Source organism: Lolium perenne, chromosome 3 (assembly GCF_019359855.2).
Source record: "Lolium perenne isolate Kyuss_39 chromosome 3, Kyuss_2.0, whole genome shotgun sequence".
NCBI lineage: Eukaryota > Viridiplantae > Streptophyta > Magnoliopsida > Poales > Poaceae > Lolium > Lolium perenne.
The window spans coordinates 129,091,587-129,106,871 of NC_067246.2; the positions used below are offsets into that span (position 1 = coordinate 129,091,587).

Genomic DNA, 15,285 nt, shown 5'->3' on the forward strand with positions numbered 1-15,285 from the left:
GTACAACTTTTTTTCTCTCGACAGAATAACCTTTTAGTTCACCGCAATACATATAATAAAATTTCTGAACTAGATTTTGCATAGCTGCAGCCGCAATTCAATGTAACAACATAGAAAAAATAATTATGCAAGACCGAGGAGACAGTGAACTGCACCAGAGCGTCATTGTTATCTAAAAAGGAAGCAATACACTCTGCAGCACGATTTCCATCCAAAGTATGCAAGCTGAAGTTTTCCACCGATGGAGAGAGAAAGGAGCAACACTCTGTAGCATGATTAATCCAAAATATGCAAGCTGAAGTATCCAAGCTGAATTTGTCCACTGACGGTGAGAGAAAGGAGCAGCGCAAGACAAACAAGATCAATTTCAGAGAAAGAGAGCGGAGTAGCAACATCGAGAACAGCTGCAGGAGCACAGGCGAAACAGAGAAATAAAGCGAGGATGAGAGAAGCAAGCGGCAGTGCTGGCGGCCCGGTGCGCGTGCAGAGAAGCTGCGGCAACAGGCGCGCGGACGCTGCTTCGCGTTGGGGCCTTCGGCGTTGGGGCATGCGTCTTGGTCGGCGCGAGTAGAAGCTCCTGGTCCCTACAGGGGAGATGTGGCCGAAGGTTCGCTGGAGAGACGCGGACGGTGGTTCACCGGGGAGAGAAGCAGGGGCAACACGGCGGGGTGCAGCAGGTTGGCGCGACGGGGACGAGCGGAGCAAGAGCAGTTCGCCAGGGAGGCGGAGACCTGCGAGCGTAGGCGGCGCCGTAGATGCGCCGGGCAAGCCGGAGAAGAGGGGGTGGTAAGCGTCCCGCGACAAGAGGTCGACCTTTTATCGCGCCCCTTTTGTCGCGGATGGCCACCCGCGACAAAAGGCTCTTACAACCCGAAACAAAAACCCTGTTTTCCACTAGTGTGCTCCTTGCGACATGTACACGTCCTGTGTTCTCCAGAGTAGGTGCGTATATCATCGCATGTCTGCCTTGACCAGATTTGGTATGATTATACAAATCCTCCGAAGCGGTGCACGTTGAATAATGATCGGTCACCACCCCGCCAAAATAAGAAAATGAACCTTGCCACACAGCCATGCATATGCATGCACTACACGGTGCAGTATTAATCAACAATACGTTCCGCGCGTCCAACCTGTAACCATACTTTCTTATAGCAAAAGTAGCAGGATTAACTCAGAAGCAATGACCTTTACTTTTTATTATACAGTATAAAACGGTGTATTTTCACGTGCTGCTCGACGCTAATTAAATATGGTTAGAGTTAAAGTGAGACCTGTGATGACTGTTCTATTGCAAGATCCAACCTACATTTACCCCCGTTTCAAAAAAAAAACCTACATTTACAAAAAAGTTCAATCTTCGAGAAACCAAAATGGATCCCCAAAGTAACACAAGTATAGCATGCAGTCTTTAAGCCTTGGCTTGGGGGCAAGTTTAAAGACTTTGGAGTTGCTTGATAGAAGAATTATTGCTGAAGCAGTTGACAACAGTGCCTAGCTAATCAAGCTCACTTATTCGATACGTCTAACAAACCCAGCTACGTACCCCTGCTCCACCTCACCGTGTCCTCTGCTAGCTCTTCTTTCCCTTGCATCCTCCCACTATATAAACCACCCAGTGTTCACTTCATCTCACCACCCACAGCACGAGAAGCACAAGCAGATACAACATACAAGCTAGCAGCTCTCTCCTCTCGTCACTTGCAACTAGTGCAGTGCAGGGCAAATTAGTTTTGGTTGCATCTGCCCATGGCAACTTCCATGGTTTGCCTGGTTATGCTCTGCCTAGTGTCTCCACTCTTCCTGGCCGGCCCTGTCCGCAGCAACCCATGGTACGGCGGGCTGTTCCCTCAGTTCTATGACCACTCTTGCCCCAAGGCGAAGGAGATTGTGCACTCCATCGTGGCACAGGCCGTAGCCAGGGAAACCAGAATGGCGGCGTCCCTCGTCAGGCTGCATTTCCATGACTGCTTTGTCAAGGTAAGTCATTTGCTTACTTCGCTACTTTATACTACTACCTTAAAGCTACATACATGGTGATGATAATTTTGCTGAACATGCTATCTGCATTCGTGTCATACCTTCAAATGTTTCAGATGTGCATTTTATTCATAAACTCTAATAAGTTGTTCAAACACATCACTCAGTGTGCAATTGTTTCGCCTTTAAATATCTGTATCTTTTTTCACCGTTAAATGTTTGTATCTTGGCATTGTAAAAGTTATCATCACCTCATCAGCACGGAAAAATCTGTAGGCTTTAGGGCTAACTGTTTACCGGTGAAAACCAAACGTTGTCCATGTGTTATGAGTGCTGCTATTATTTGTCTGGGTGGCATGATCGAGTCTGTACCTTGATCCATGATTGCTTAATGTAAATGCACAATAATGCTGTCCTATGTGAAATGTTCATCTGACAAATATGTCTCTGTTCCGACAACATTTATCAATTTTTAGGGGTGTGACGCGTCGGTGCTGCTGGACAACAGCACCAACATTGTGAGTGAGAAGGGGTCCAACCCCAACATGAACTCCATCAGGGGTTTTGAGGTCGTCGACGAGATCAAGGTCGCCCTCGAGACTGCCTGCCCCGGCGTCGTCTCATGCGCCGACATCCTCGCGCTTGCCGCTCGCGACTCTACTATCCTTGTAAGTAGCTACTAGTAAATCTTCTAGGAGAGAACAAACGGTGCCAGTGTGTGTGATACTTGGGGATCTAAACTAACTGTAGGTTGGTGGCCCGTACTGGGAGGTGCCGCTTGGCCGGAGGGACTCTCTGGGTGCCAGTATCCAGGGCTCCAACAACGACATTCCTGCCCCCAACAACACCCTCCCCACCATCATCACCAAGTTCAAGCGCCTCGGTCTCAACATCGTCGACGTCGTCGCCCTCTCCGGTGGCCACACCATCGGCCTATCCAGGTGCACCAGCTTCAGGCAGAGGCTCTACAACCAGTCCGGCAACGGCCTCGCCGACAGCACGCTGGACGTGTCCTACGCCGCACAGCTCAGGCAGGGCTGCCCGCGCTCCGGCGGCGACAACAACCTCTTCCCGCTCGACGTCGCCACCTCCACCAAGTTCGACAACTTCTACTTCAAGAACATCCTGGCCGGCAGGGGCCTGCTCAGCTCCGACGAGGTTCTGCTCACCAAGAGCGCCGAGACGGCGGCGCTCGTCAAGGCGTACGCCGACGACGTGCACCTCTTCTTCCAGCACTTCGCGCAGTCCATGGTGAACATGGGCAACATCACGCCGCTCACCGGGTCGCAGGGGGAGATCAGGAAGAACTGCAGGAGGCTCAACAACTTCCACTGATCAGTTACTGAATGTTTGATTATTGTACGTGGAGTCGGTGTCATGTCTTGTTCAAATAAGCAAGTGTAGCTGTAATCTTGGAGTCCCAGATGGTGTTATGTCGTGAACTCGAGATCTGTAATGGTCCAAGGATGTTATCTGTATTCAACATCAGAAGATGTTATGTAAAAGAAAAGTATGTATTTGCAATGGTGGAAGGATGTATCTGTTGTCGACATCTTAAAACAGTTGAGCACCTAAGATCGATATAAAATAACCAAGAACAAATTTACAACATAGCACCACGGGGAAGACCCATTTCACTTTGTTGTGAACTGCATCTAATACATGATTTTTATTTTTTTTCGATAAAGGATGGTTTATTACTTTTGGGAAGCAATTATATTCAGCCTCTGCATAACCAGGATGCACACAGCCGTTTAAGTGTCTGGATTCCAAGTATATAAAAACAAGGCGAAATACATATCGAAGCGATGAATCATATAACGCCTAAGAAGAGGGTGGCGCTACAATTCGTAGGCTATGCTGCCACCCATGTAGGGAAAAAGTATCCCTCGCCGTAGCCTCCAACCATGTACAGACCTCCGTAAATAGGTCTCGGTTCTCCACCCGCTGAAGAGGTAACCACGAACGGAGAACACCTGTACATATGCAGATGACCTACAACAAAGAACAATTTTTATCGTTAAAAATCTTGTCATTTCTACTTAGCCAAAGCGCCCAGATAACTGCAAGCGCCCCCACCCTAAGAAGCAACTTAAACCTTGAACCGACACCTTGAAGCCAATTGCTAAAGACATTGGTCACACTAGTCGGGGGATACAGGGTAGACGCTACTTGGATGACTGACCAAATAGATCTCGCAAAATAGCACTGGAAAAAAAGGTGTTTAATAGTTTCATCATGATGACAGAAAACACACCTTGAACTTCCGTGCCAATTCCGCTTCACAAGATTATCCTTAGTAAGAATAACTCCTCGACGAAGGTACCATCCAAAAAAATTAATTTTTAATGGTATCTTCATCTTCCAGATTTTCTTATTATTATCAACTGGTGTATCAGAATGAAGGATCGCATTGTATAACAATTTAACTGAGAACTTACCATCTACATGAAGATTCCATCTAAATTTGCCCGGTTCAGGTGATAGGTGAATATCTCCCAGTCGGTGAATTAGAGCATTCCATGCCAATAGTCTTTGTCCAAGTAAAATCCGTCTGAACGTCACATTCGGGGGTGAGGTAGCCATTAATGCGGCAATGGTATCACCTTTGCGACGAACAATACTATACAGAGCAGGATACTGTTCACTTAAGGGAGCATTGTCTAACCAAACATCTTCCCAGAAATGTATCTGTTCTTCATTCTTAATCGAGAAAGTACCATGGCGAAAGAAAACATTCTTTGTCGCCATGAGACCAGCCCAGAAGTGAGAATCCCCAGGTTTCCAAACCACTTGGGATAACGTCTTCGAGCCAATATACTTTCTCCGAAGGATAGTTTGCCGTATCCCATCCTCGGTAAGAAGCTTAAAAAGCCATTTACCCAGCAGAGCTGAATTCTTAACCTCTAGGTCGTGAACTCCAAGTCCGCCTTGATCTTTGGGACTACAAACTATGCTCCATTTCACCAGTCGGTATTTCTTTTTCTCGCTATCCCCTTGCCAAAAGAATCTGGATCGATAATAATCGAGTTTATGCAGAATTCCTTTCGGCAGAAAAAAGAATGATAACATATACAGTACCATATTTGTGAGTACCGAATTAATGAGTACCAATCTTCCTCCCAGGGACAACAATTTACCTTTCCAACTACTAAGGCGTTTTTGTAATCTATCTTCCATAATTTTCCATTCAGCAATTGTAAGTCTCCGATAATGAATCGGAATACCCAAATAGCGAATAGGAAATTGGCCTTGCCCACAACCAAACAACTTTGTATATAGAGTCATATCATTTTGAGCATCACCGAAATAGAACAATTCACTTTTATGGAAATTGATTTTCAATCCCGACAACTGCTCGAACGCTGCCAAAATTAATTTCAGATTGTGAGCCTTTTCGAGATCATGATCCATAAAAAGAATTGTATCATCGGCATATTGAAGGATAGATAAACCCCCATCAACCAGATGTGGGATCACACCTTCAATTTGACCATCAGACTTGGCACGCTCTATGAGTATCGCCAACATATCCGCTACAATGTTAAACAACATCGGTGATAGCGGATCCCCTTGGCGTAACCCTTTTCGTGTTTGGAAATAGTGGTCGGTGTCATCATTGACTTGAATTGCCACACTACCTCCATACACAAAATCATAAATTAGAGCCCGCCACTCAGGAGAAAAGCCTTTCATCATGAGTATCTGCTGTAGGAAAGACCACTTGACCTTATCATACACCTTTTCGAAATCTAATTTTAAAATAATCCCATTTAATTTCTTAGTATGCATCTCATGTACTGTCTCATGCAAAACTGCCACTCCATCAAGGATGTTCCTTCCTTGCATGAAAGCAGCCTGTGATGGCTGAACGACATGATCCGCAACCGTATTAAGTCTAATGGTGGCCATTTTCGTGAAAATTTTGAAACTGACGTTTAAAAGGCAAATAGGTGTATATTGTTGAATCCTTTCTGCCTAATTAACCTTCGGTAACAAAATTACTTCACCAAAATTTAGACGAAATAATTCTAGTTGTCCTGTGTGAAGATCACTGAACAAATCTAGAAGATCCGACTTAATGGTATCCCAGAAAGTTTGATGAAACTCCGCTGGAAAGCCATCTGGACCCGGTGCTTTGTTGCATTCCATTTGGAAAATTGCCTTCTGAACCTCATCCTCAGAATAAGGTGCGGTTAGTAGGCCATTCTCTTCAATAGAAACATGGGGTATATCATCCGATAAGTCCTCGTTAAGAGAGAAGGAGCTTTCCTCCGGAGGACCAAACGGATCTTCATAGTAATTAGTAATGTATGATTTAAGTTGATCATGACCTTCAATCACCCCTTCATCTTGGATAAGAGAGTGAATACGTTTTTTCCAATGTCTTCCATTGGCCAGACCATGGAAATATCGCGTATTTGAGTCACCCTCTAAAATGAATTGGGCTTTGGATCGTTGATACCATTTGAGTTCCTCTTCGCGGAGAAGACTCGTCATCTGCGCATTGGATTGATTCTTAAGTTCAATCTCTGGCATGGACAACGGTCTCACTTCCGCTACTGCCTCTAGTTCATCGATCACTTTCGATAGTCGAGCCTTCTCTTTTTTCAGAATACCAACCATATGGGCAGCCCAACCAGAGAGATGTTTGCGCATTGCCCGCATCTTATTATTCCATCTCAATATTGGAGTGCTACCCCCGACTGGTCTTTCCCAAACCTTCTTAACCATCTCATGAAATGACGATTTTTAAAACTAAAAAGTAGGACACTGTGGTACACATAGTCGACATGCGGGTAAAAATATCCTTCATTTACTTGCTCCAACCACAAGAACATGCCCTCCGTAAACATGACACTGTGTTTGTGTCTCCGATGAATACACCACAATGTTGGCGGAGCTTCCTTAGGGCAAAACCGGGCTTTGGCCCACCCATCCCAGGGCAAAAAAAAAGGCTTTCTTCTTCGTGTGCATCTATAAAACTCAGCCCGGTAACAACCCAATTAACTGTCCGTTGTCTTAGGAACCATGTCATTTGTACATAGCTTAAAGGATGATCTGCATAGTGTGGTGGTAGGAAGTCCTACCAAGTAGCCTCAAATTGCTTCATGTTCTATCCTGCAAATTTTTTCTGTTTTTTATGTCTAATTTTTAAAATTTCTAACAGTTTGAAGATTTCAAAGTTTCAAACTTATGAAAGTTTGAATTCTGAAGGTTTTAAATTTTCGAAATCTTAAAATCTCTGAAAGTCTGAGAAGTGAGTCCTATATTTTCTATAAAAAAATCAAATCGGAAAGCATGACCAAAAGTTGACTTACCAAAATAGGAAAGTCTTTGGTCAGAAAGTGATAGGGAACAAACTATTGGATGACCCGCACTCAAGGTTTTTTTATCTTGGGCAATCATTTTTACCGGAGGGCACTGAAATTAACGGTTTCCACGAAATTTCGAACATCTCGGTAATTTACCATCCAACTTATTCCAAAAGAAAAAACTGAATTTAATTATTTAACATCAAAACAAATATTGAGTACCCGAGATAGATACTATTGTTTTCATAAAAAGAGCAGTCAGGGCTTTGCTCTTGAAACCGCCCCCACGCAGGTTCAAATCTGATGCGTTTCTTTTTAGTTTGATTTAGCGCTATAGAGCGAGTAAATATACTTCACAAAAGAATTATACCTCAGGAGGTGAAGTCGAACCCCCGATTGCTAAGGCCGACCGAATGGCACTACCAATGGCATGCATAGGCTTTTTAACCTTGTTACTGAACTTTAAATTTAAATGTATCCGATTTTTTTGTCCGTTAGCACTGTTTCTCGGAGGGAAACGAGAATTCCAATTTTTTCTGAAGTTTCTCAGAAATCTGAGCCAAGAAAAAGAATCCTGGCTGCAGTTATCGTCCAACGTTGAACCAGCGTCGAAAGCAAAATACTCCTTAATTAGTAAAGTAAAGTACCTCAGTGTGAAAAAAGATTTAAATAGCAATAAAGGCTTGCTTAACTACACGGATCTGCAGCACCCAAGCAAATTGCTGCCTTTTTTGGAAATTTTGAAAGCCATACTTTTGAGGTTCAGAAAATTTCAGAAACAAAATCGGGAACACGCATACATGGTCCATATAATCATGCAAAGTTTAGGTAGAAAAAGCGTATTCTTTTGGCGTATAGAAAAAAGGTGTAACTAGTTTCTCAATCAACTGAAAAATAACTTAGTTCCAGTCAAGTGTTGTCATTCCCATAAATGTTTTTACAATTTAAATTTTTTAATTGTAACTCAACTTGTTACTAAAAAAATCCCAATTGCAAATTGACTTTTAGCTGAAGAATCATAGTTACAACTTCACTTGCAATTAAAAAAAATCTTAGTTACAATCCCATTTACAACTGAAAATCACAGTTGCAACTTTAATTGCAACTCATAAAACGCACAAGTCGCAATGCAAATCTGTTGGTTTTGAATTTGACTGAGCACTAAGTCACTAGCAATTCTGATAGAAATGAAACCAAATTTCTGAATGCATATAGGAGTAAAAAACTACTTTTTTGGGGTTTAAACGGATTTTATTTTTGGTTTTTAAACGAATATTCTGGCGTACATTTTGGATGCATATCTTGCTATGCTTTTTTTTTTTTTTGACATATTGTTTAGAGACCATAAGTTTGAGTTTCAAAAAAATTTAAAAAAAAGGGAGCTCAATGGGGTGCATCCGCCAGTTTTAGCTTGCATAAGAATACTTGTTATGTTTTAGCGGGAAGCAAACTCCTCTATTATGATTCATCTTAATTCGTATCTCATATCCTTTTCTACTTCTTTTGTCGAAGGCTGATTGACCTAGAGAGCTAGCCTGGCAACTTTGTCCTGTGACGATAACAAAGTTAGCTACGTACGACGATGGGCCCCCGAGTCTCTCTCTCCCCAACTGCTCTGCTCGGGCTCTCTCAGATCCAGGGCCGCTCGGCCCCTCCCCTCTCCTCTCCGGCGGTGGCCGGCGGCGAGTAGGGCGAGGGTCCCCTCACTATACAGCCCCAGTAGTTTAGGATTTGGTCTGGTACTAGTTTTTGGCGTTATGCCGTGGTTTCGGAGTGCTTCGCCGGGACTTCGGGACCAAGTCCGGCGACGTTTGGCGGTGGCGCTCTTCCTCGTGTTGCTCCTATGGAAGGAGATGAAGATGGAGAGGTGTTGTGCCGCCGGCATCTCCGTCAACAATAAGGTCCAGGTTCGTGTCATCGGCGATTCAGTTTTCTCTGCTTCTGATGTTCGTCCGCTTCCTCTGGGACGCCATGGTGGTGGAACAAGGTTGTGGCCGGATGTCGATGGTGGCGAATCTGAGGAGCTGCAGGGAATCTGTGGTGCTACATATTTGTGGAGATCAACCTCGGTGGCCCTGGATTGGCTGCCGACTGAAGATGTCGTAGGGCGGCTGCTCCAGTTCCTGATGCGGCGGCATCAGGACTTCAACCTCCTTCGGAGGCCCTCCGTGGATTCACGCCGGCACTTCACTTCCTTCTGAGGCCAAGTGGTTTCGTCCCCGGTCCCGGCGAGGAAGGCCGTCGTTTGAGTCCAAAGTTCGCCGGCGGTTGCGAGGGATTGGATCGCGTTTTCCTGTTTTCTTTCACGGTCCGTTTCTGCATATGTCAAGGTCCAGTCTGTAATAGTCCATTCTGTTGTGGATCTTTTTGTAAACTGTACCGCACCGCTACTTTTAATGGAAAGCACCTAGGTCCTTCGGGCCGTTCCTTGTTAAAAAAAAAAAAAAAAAAAAAAAGTTAGCTACGTACTGTGTGATCAGCTCAATCGATAGTCACATACCTATTGACCTGCTTCGCTCATGCATGAATGCATGCAGCGGCAGACGATCAAACCTAATTCTCCGTAGATGGGAAGAGAGGAGGGTCAAATTATAAAATAACTGAAAGAGCTGGGCCGACAGGAGCAGTACGAGCACAAGCCGATTCTTTCGGCGCGCCTTTAATGCCGAACAACATTTGATTTTCTATTCGATTTGTGTCATCGTATCATCTCGTCAGTCACCTAAGAGCATCTCCACTAGTCACCTAAGAGCATCTTCACTAGCCGTCCCTTAAAGCATCCTCAAATTTTCTTGGGACGTGTCGGGTATTTAATCGATTTCAGTCGCGGCCCCCAAAAGTTTTTTCTGTCTGACGCGGTCCAATACGCTTTCCGGCACCTCGAGACTGTCCCCGTTTCACAGCGCGGAAACGAGCCACGTCTAGCGGGCCTAACGCGTCAGTGACACATGCAGGAAATTTAATTGAAATTTAATTAATCTCCCGCCACATCGCGCCCTCCCGCCACTTCCCGCTGCCAGCCGCATATTTCTCTACCCTGCCAAAAGATTTCACCCCCTCCCGCCACTTCCCGCCGCCAGCCGCACATTTCTCTACCCTGCCACAAGATTTCACCCCCTCCCGCCGATTCATTTCTCCCTCCCGCCGCCGATACGCTCTCCCTCCCGCCGCCACTACTCTCTCCCAGCCATGGCGCCGACAGTCCCCAAAAAATTGTCCAAGAAATCGGCCACCAAGCCACCGGGCAAGGAGGCGGTGAAAAAGGGGCCAAGGGCGCCCTTCGCGAAGCCGCGGAAGGCGCCGATGGCGAAAGTGAAGCCGAAGGAGTGGACCGAAGAACGGTGTCAGGACTACTTACGGCGCAAGTTGTCGATGGCGGAGCAGAGGGAGCGGTGAGTGGTGGAGCAAGCGAGGAAGACGGTAGCGTCGCTTGTGCAGCAGAAGGTCGTGCTGGCCGTGTGTGCCACGCCGCGAGCCCATGGAGTTGTTCGACGGGCACGTACAGTTCAGGAGTGGCATCCCCATCGACACCCGGTTTCTTCGACGAGGCTGCAGCGGCGATACCCAGATGCCTGGCACCGCGCTTTTCGCCGTGGTAGAGGATGCTCTGGTTCACAACGGCTTCAACCCAAACGTTGTATTCTCCCCGACAAACGACGAGCAGCAGCGCCAGCAAGTCCACGGTGCGGACGGTGTTGCCTTCATTGACTGCAAGGTCCCGCTCCTATTCGAGGGTGTCGGTGCTTCGGTCGGGGAAGAGGAGGCAGCGCGCGAGGAGGAGGACGGCGACGAGGATGACGAAGAGGATGGCAAAGAAAAGCCGGGGAGGAGGATGCCGTGGAGGATGCAGAGGATCTCGTCAAGGTTGACGTGGTTGTTGTGAGGCCCGAAGTGGAAGATTCTGGAAGATCATTGCCTTTGCGACTCGTAGGCGAAGGTGAGCCTCGACTCGGTCATTGGCGCCCACCAAAAGTACGGGAAGTACTAGGCGAGGATCAAGGCAGAGTTCGATGAGCGCAAGTTCGTCGACAAGGATTACCGCACGATGCCAATGAAGAGGATCCAAAAGGCAATGTTGATGCGTTGGGCCATCAGTGAACTTGTTCCATGGACTCCATTCCGAGCTCGAGAACAGAGGGGATAATGGCACAAACACCGGCCACTTGGTATGCCTCTTTCTACCACCAGTTTAGCGCCTCTTTCAATCACGATATGATAGTCTATTGCACTTCCTTTTATTAGTTCGACCACGCCATGCGGTTGTACCGGAAGAATTCAGAAGGGTTTAGACCTTTCGTGTTTCTGCATTGCTATAGCAAGCTGAAACCCTGCGAGAAGTGTCGGTTGACGCGTGTTGCCTTGTCCAAGGGGAAAGATGCCGCCATTGATCTGGATGCGCCGCTCGCAACATCGGCAACAACGCTGCCAAGGCTGCCTTGCTGGACGCAGCGGCGACCGAGAAGACACGGTTTTCGATCAACAAGTGCCTCGCCGAGGTCTCCTCGACCCTGCTCATCCGCGACAGAAAGACCGACGAAAGGTGGGCGACGGTGCTCAAGAGGCAAGAAGAGAATATGGAGCTCAAGAAATGTAAAGAGGACTTCTCCATGTTGACCACGTCGACAGTTGGAATGGATCCCCGTACACTGGCGGCGTACAACTACTACAAAGGCATGATCCTCGACGAGATCCATGCCAAAATTGTGGTCGCCGAAGCAACGGCAGCAACCCCACCTCCGGAGGCATGGCGGAACCAGCAAGCGTGTCGGCGACAAAGTCTGCTAGTACACCTGCGTCGGCATCGCCAATGGAGCAACCAGACCATGGAGAGCACGACGAGGTCATTGTGCTCGACAGCCCTGTGTCGACTCAGGATGTGCTGTTGTCGTCGCCGAAACTGCTTCTTCTAAATTATGTTCAATTCGCACTCCCGGTCTTTAATATGATCGCGTCCAGTACTTTGATCGCGGCTGCTTTGATCGCAACGACTTCGGGGGACGCGGCTGGGAACGGACGTGCCCCAAATGCGGCACGGCGTCACCCATTTGATCAATCCTGAGTCTTTTGAGGGACGGGACTGGATGCTCTGGGTTGTATTTTATTTTCTCCCATGCACAAACGAGGTCCTACTCCTATGCATGTTTCGTCCGTTGGATTCACTTTGTTTCGTGCTTTGCGAATCATGCACCCATGTATCGTTCAGTTTCTTTCTGTTTTGGAATTCTCGGTTATATTGTTGTGCATGGGAGGTCCCAGGTGTGCATGGGAGAAGGTATTTTCTCGAGCCCTCGGTGTTACGTAACCCTTGAAGTGACATCGTCATGATAATTTAGAATGGCGTTCTTTTCACCTACAGCCTGTCTGTGGAATGCCACTCGATCCAACATCTCCTCCAAATCTGTGTGCTCTCTTCTCGAAGTTTCTCCATGTGATTCACAATAATTCTCCTCTCAGATGGTGTTGCAACGGCGTACACTATTTAGGGTAGCTGCAGCTAATCCCGTCATGCATTTCCCAATCATATTAACATGATTGGTCTAAACTAGGTGGAGCAGATGCGTAAATACTTTCTGTTCCCAGCATGTACCAAGAGCACTAACAAAACAAAACCTTTAAAGAGAATACTGAGTACACTAACAACTAGGGCTTCGATTGTTATGTTAAAACCACATGCACAAAGCATGGCGATACTATAAAATATACTCCCATTGCTCCTTGTTTGGAACCAATCATAGGAGACAGTGGACAAGGGTTTAGGCAGTTCAAGCGTCGCAAATTACCGAATTGGTAAGCAGTTTAGGATGTGAGATAGTGGAAACATAAGAGTGATGAAAGAACTAGACACATCTAGGTCAGGTACACCTGAAGCACATACATGGTTCCTAATCTTACAACAAGTGGAGTGGATGGAATCATGCAGTTCAATCACATTACTTCTATCTATAAAACGGAAGCAAATATGCAAGAGTCAAATCACAAAATACAGCATTGCAGAACTCATGGAGTCACCCAAGAGATTCCTTGGTGCAATTTTCATTTCTTTCTTCTACCTCACTGTCTCTCTTGCTTTCGCTGATCACCATGAGAGTGCCCATCCAATTCCAGTTGGACATGGTCCGAAGTTAGGTCTTTCGCCAGATTTCTACAAATCCACATGCCCACAAGCTGATGAGATTGTGGTATCTGTCCTGAAGAAGGCTATAGCCAAGGAGCAACGGATTGCCGCTTCGCTTCTGAGGCTCCTTTTCCATGACTGCTTTGTTCAGGTAAGCAGAGCACAAGTGCTATTTTGCACATAAACTAAATAGAATGTCTACAGCCAAGTAACACGGTTCACCGTCTGTTATAATATGGCATTTTCTAGAGAACTGGAAAGCCATTATTTCAGCTTTGAGCAGTTAAAATGTGAATCCCCTATTCGTCTGTTTAGCTCTCATGATCAAAAAACAATACATTTGCACAAATTTCAGGGGTGCGATGCGTCAGTTCTGCTGGATGACAGCGAAGGAGTCCTAAGCGAGAAAAATGCTCTTCCCAACAAGAATTCCATTAGAGGATTCGAAGTCATAGATGAGATCAAAGCTGCACTAGAAGGAACTGTCCACACACAGTCTCTTGTGCTGACACTATCGCCCTTGCTGCCAGAGGTTCAACAGTACTGGTAAGTATCTGTTCTTCATGTTATATAAACATGTGCTAGGCCAAGGTGAGAGTTGTAGAAGGGAAATAGTGAAGTAACTGTATCCTCGAGTAAATATGTGCTTCTGATGTTGCACAAACCTGATAATGTCATCTCATGACAGAGTGGTGGACCATATTGGGAACTTCCGCTAGGGAGGAGGGATTCAAAGACAGCATATATGACGCTAGCAAATAAGAACCTTCCTCCACCGAATGCAACACTGCATCGTCTTATAAAGTTCTTCGGAAGGCAAGGACTGGATAAAGTTGACCTTGTAGCACTATCAGGTATGGCGCCTCTTCAATGCTCAAAGTGCCAATTTGAGGTAAAGCAGTAAAACAAATAGGTTTGTTAGGAATGTTAACTACCCTAGAAGTACCCCGGTTGCTAATATTCTTTACACTGGCATCTTTGCCATAAACTTAAGCTTGAAAAGACAGTATCACATACATATAGTGGATACATTTAAGTCATGTAGTTGTCAGTAATAATAGATTGAAAGGATTATTCAAGCAACATACAGGTAATAGAAACTTACAATCATAATCAAACTAGATGTTTCAGTTAGATTATCACTGTACCATTTGAAACTGGCAGCTTAATATCAAATGTAATTCCACATATATAGTTGTTACTATTGGGTTAGCATATTCTCCTGCTCAGATATACTTTTTTTTATCTTGCATTCCAACAGGTAGTCACACCATTGGAATGGCCAGATGTGTCAGCTTCAAACAACGGCTCTACAATCAGCATAGAGATAACAAACCAGACGTGACACTGGAGAAAAGGTTTCATTACAAATTAGCATCAGTCTGCCCACGCACTGGAGGTGACAACAACATAACTCCACTAGACTTTGCCAGCCCTCCAAAGTTCGACAACAGCTATTACAAGTTGATAGTGGAGGGGAAAGGTCTTCTCAACTCAGATCAGGTTTTGTGGACCGGAAAAGACCCAGAAATAGCACATCTGGTCACAAGTTACGCAGAAAATGAATCATTGTTCTTTCAACACTACGTGAACTCAATAATCAAGATGGGCAACAGAAATCCCCTCTTGGGTTACGATGGGGAAATTCGCAAGAACTGCCGCAGGGTTAATCATGTCCTCTAGTCAACAAAAAAGATCCATCTGAACATGGGTTCCTTAGCTTGTGGTCAACCATTTAATTTGCAGGATTGGTCATCTAAATGTCATCCTGCTAAAGTTTGTGTCATTTGTAATGTAACCTAAGGTTGCTTTTTCATTCCAAAGTGTAATTTGTTCCTTTCAATGAGAGATATCCCATTTTCTTTTGCTCCGAAA

General features: G+C 45.7%; 1 protein-coding gene and 1 pseudogene across 1 annotated transcript; both read left to right on the forward strand.

Moving 5' to 3' along the window:
• Positions 1-1,642: 1,642 nt before the first annotated feature.
• LOC127342397 (peroxidase 72) lies at positions 1,643-3,532 on the forward strand. Its single transcript, XM_051368345.2, has 3 exons — positions 1,643-1,980; positions 2,457-2,648; positions 2,731-3,532. Exons 1-3 carry the CDS (start codon positions 1,750-1,752, stop codon positions 3,313-3,315), a joined length of 1,008 nt encoding a protein of 335 aa, XP_051224305.1. The 5' UTR covers positions 1,643-1,749; the 3' UTR covers positions 3,316-3,532.
• A 9,751-nt stretch (positions 3,533-13,283) lies between these two features.
• LOC127342396 (peroxidase 9-like) lies at positions 13,284-15,275 on the forward strand (annotated as a pseudogene).
• The last annotated feature ends 10 nt before the right edge of the window (positions 15,276-15,285 follow it).

Coding starts and splice junctions, on each gene's coding strand:
- LOC127342397 (XM_051368345.2), top strand. CDS start 1,750: ATGGCAACTTCCATGGTTTGCCTGGTTATGCTCTGCCTAGTGTCTCCA. Junction 1,981..2,456: donor TCCATGACTGCTTTGTCAAG/GTAAGTCATTTG, acceptor ATCAATTTTTAG/GGGTGTGACGCGTCGGTGCT. Junction 2,649..2,730: donor CTCGCGACTCTACTATCCTT/GTAAGTAGCTAC, acceptor AACTAACTGTAG/GTTGGTGGCCCGTACTGGGA.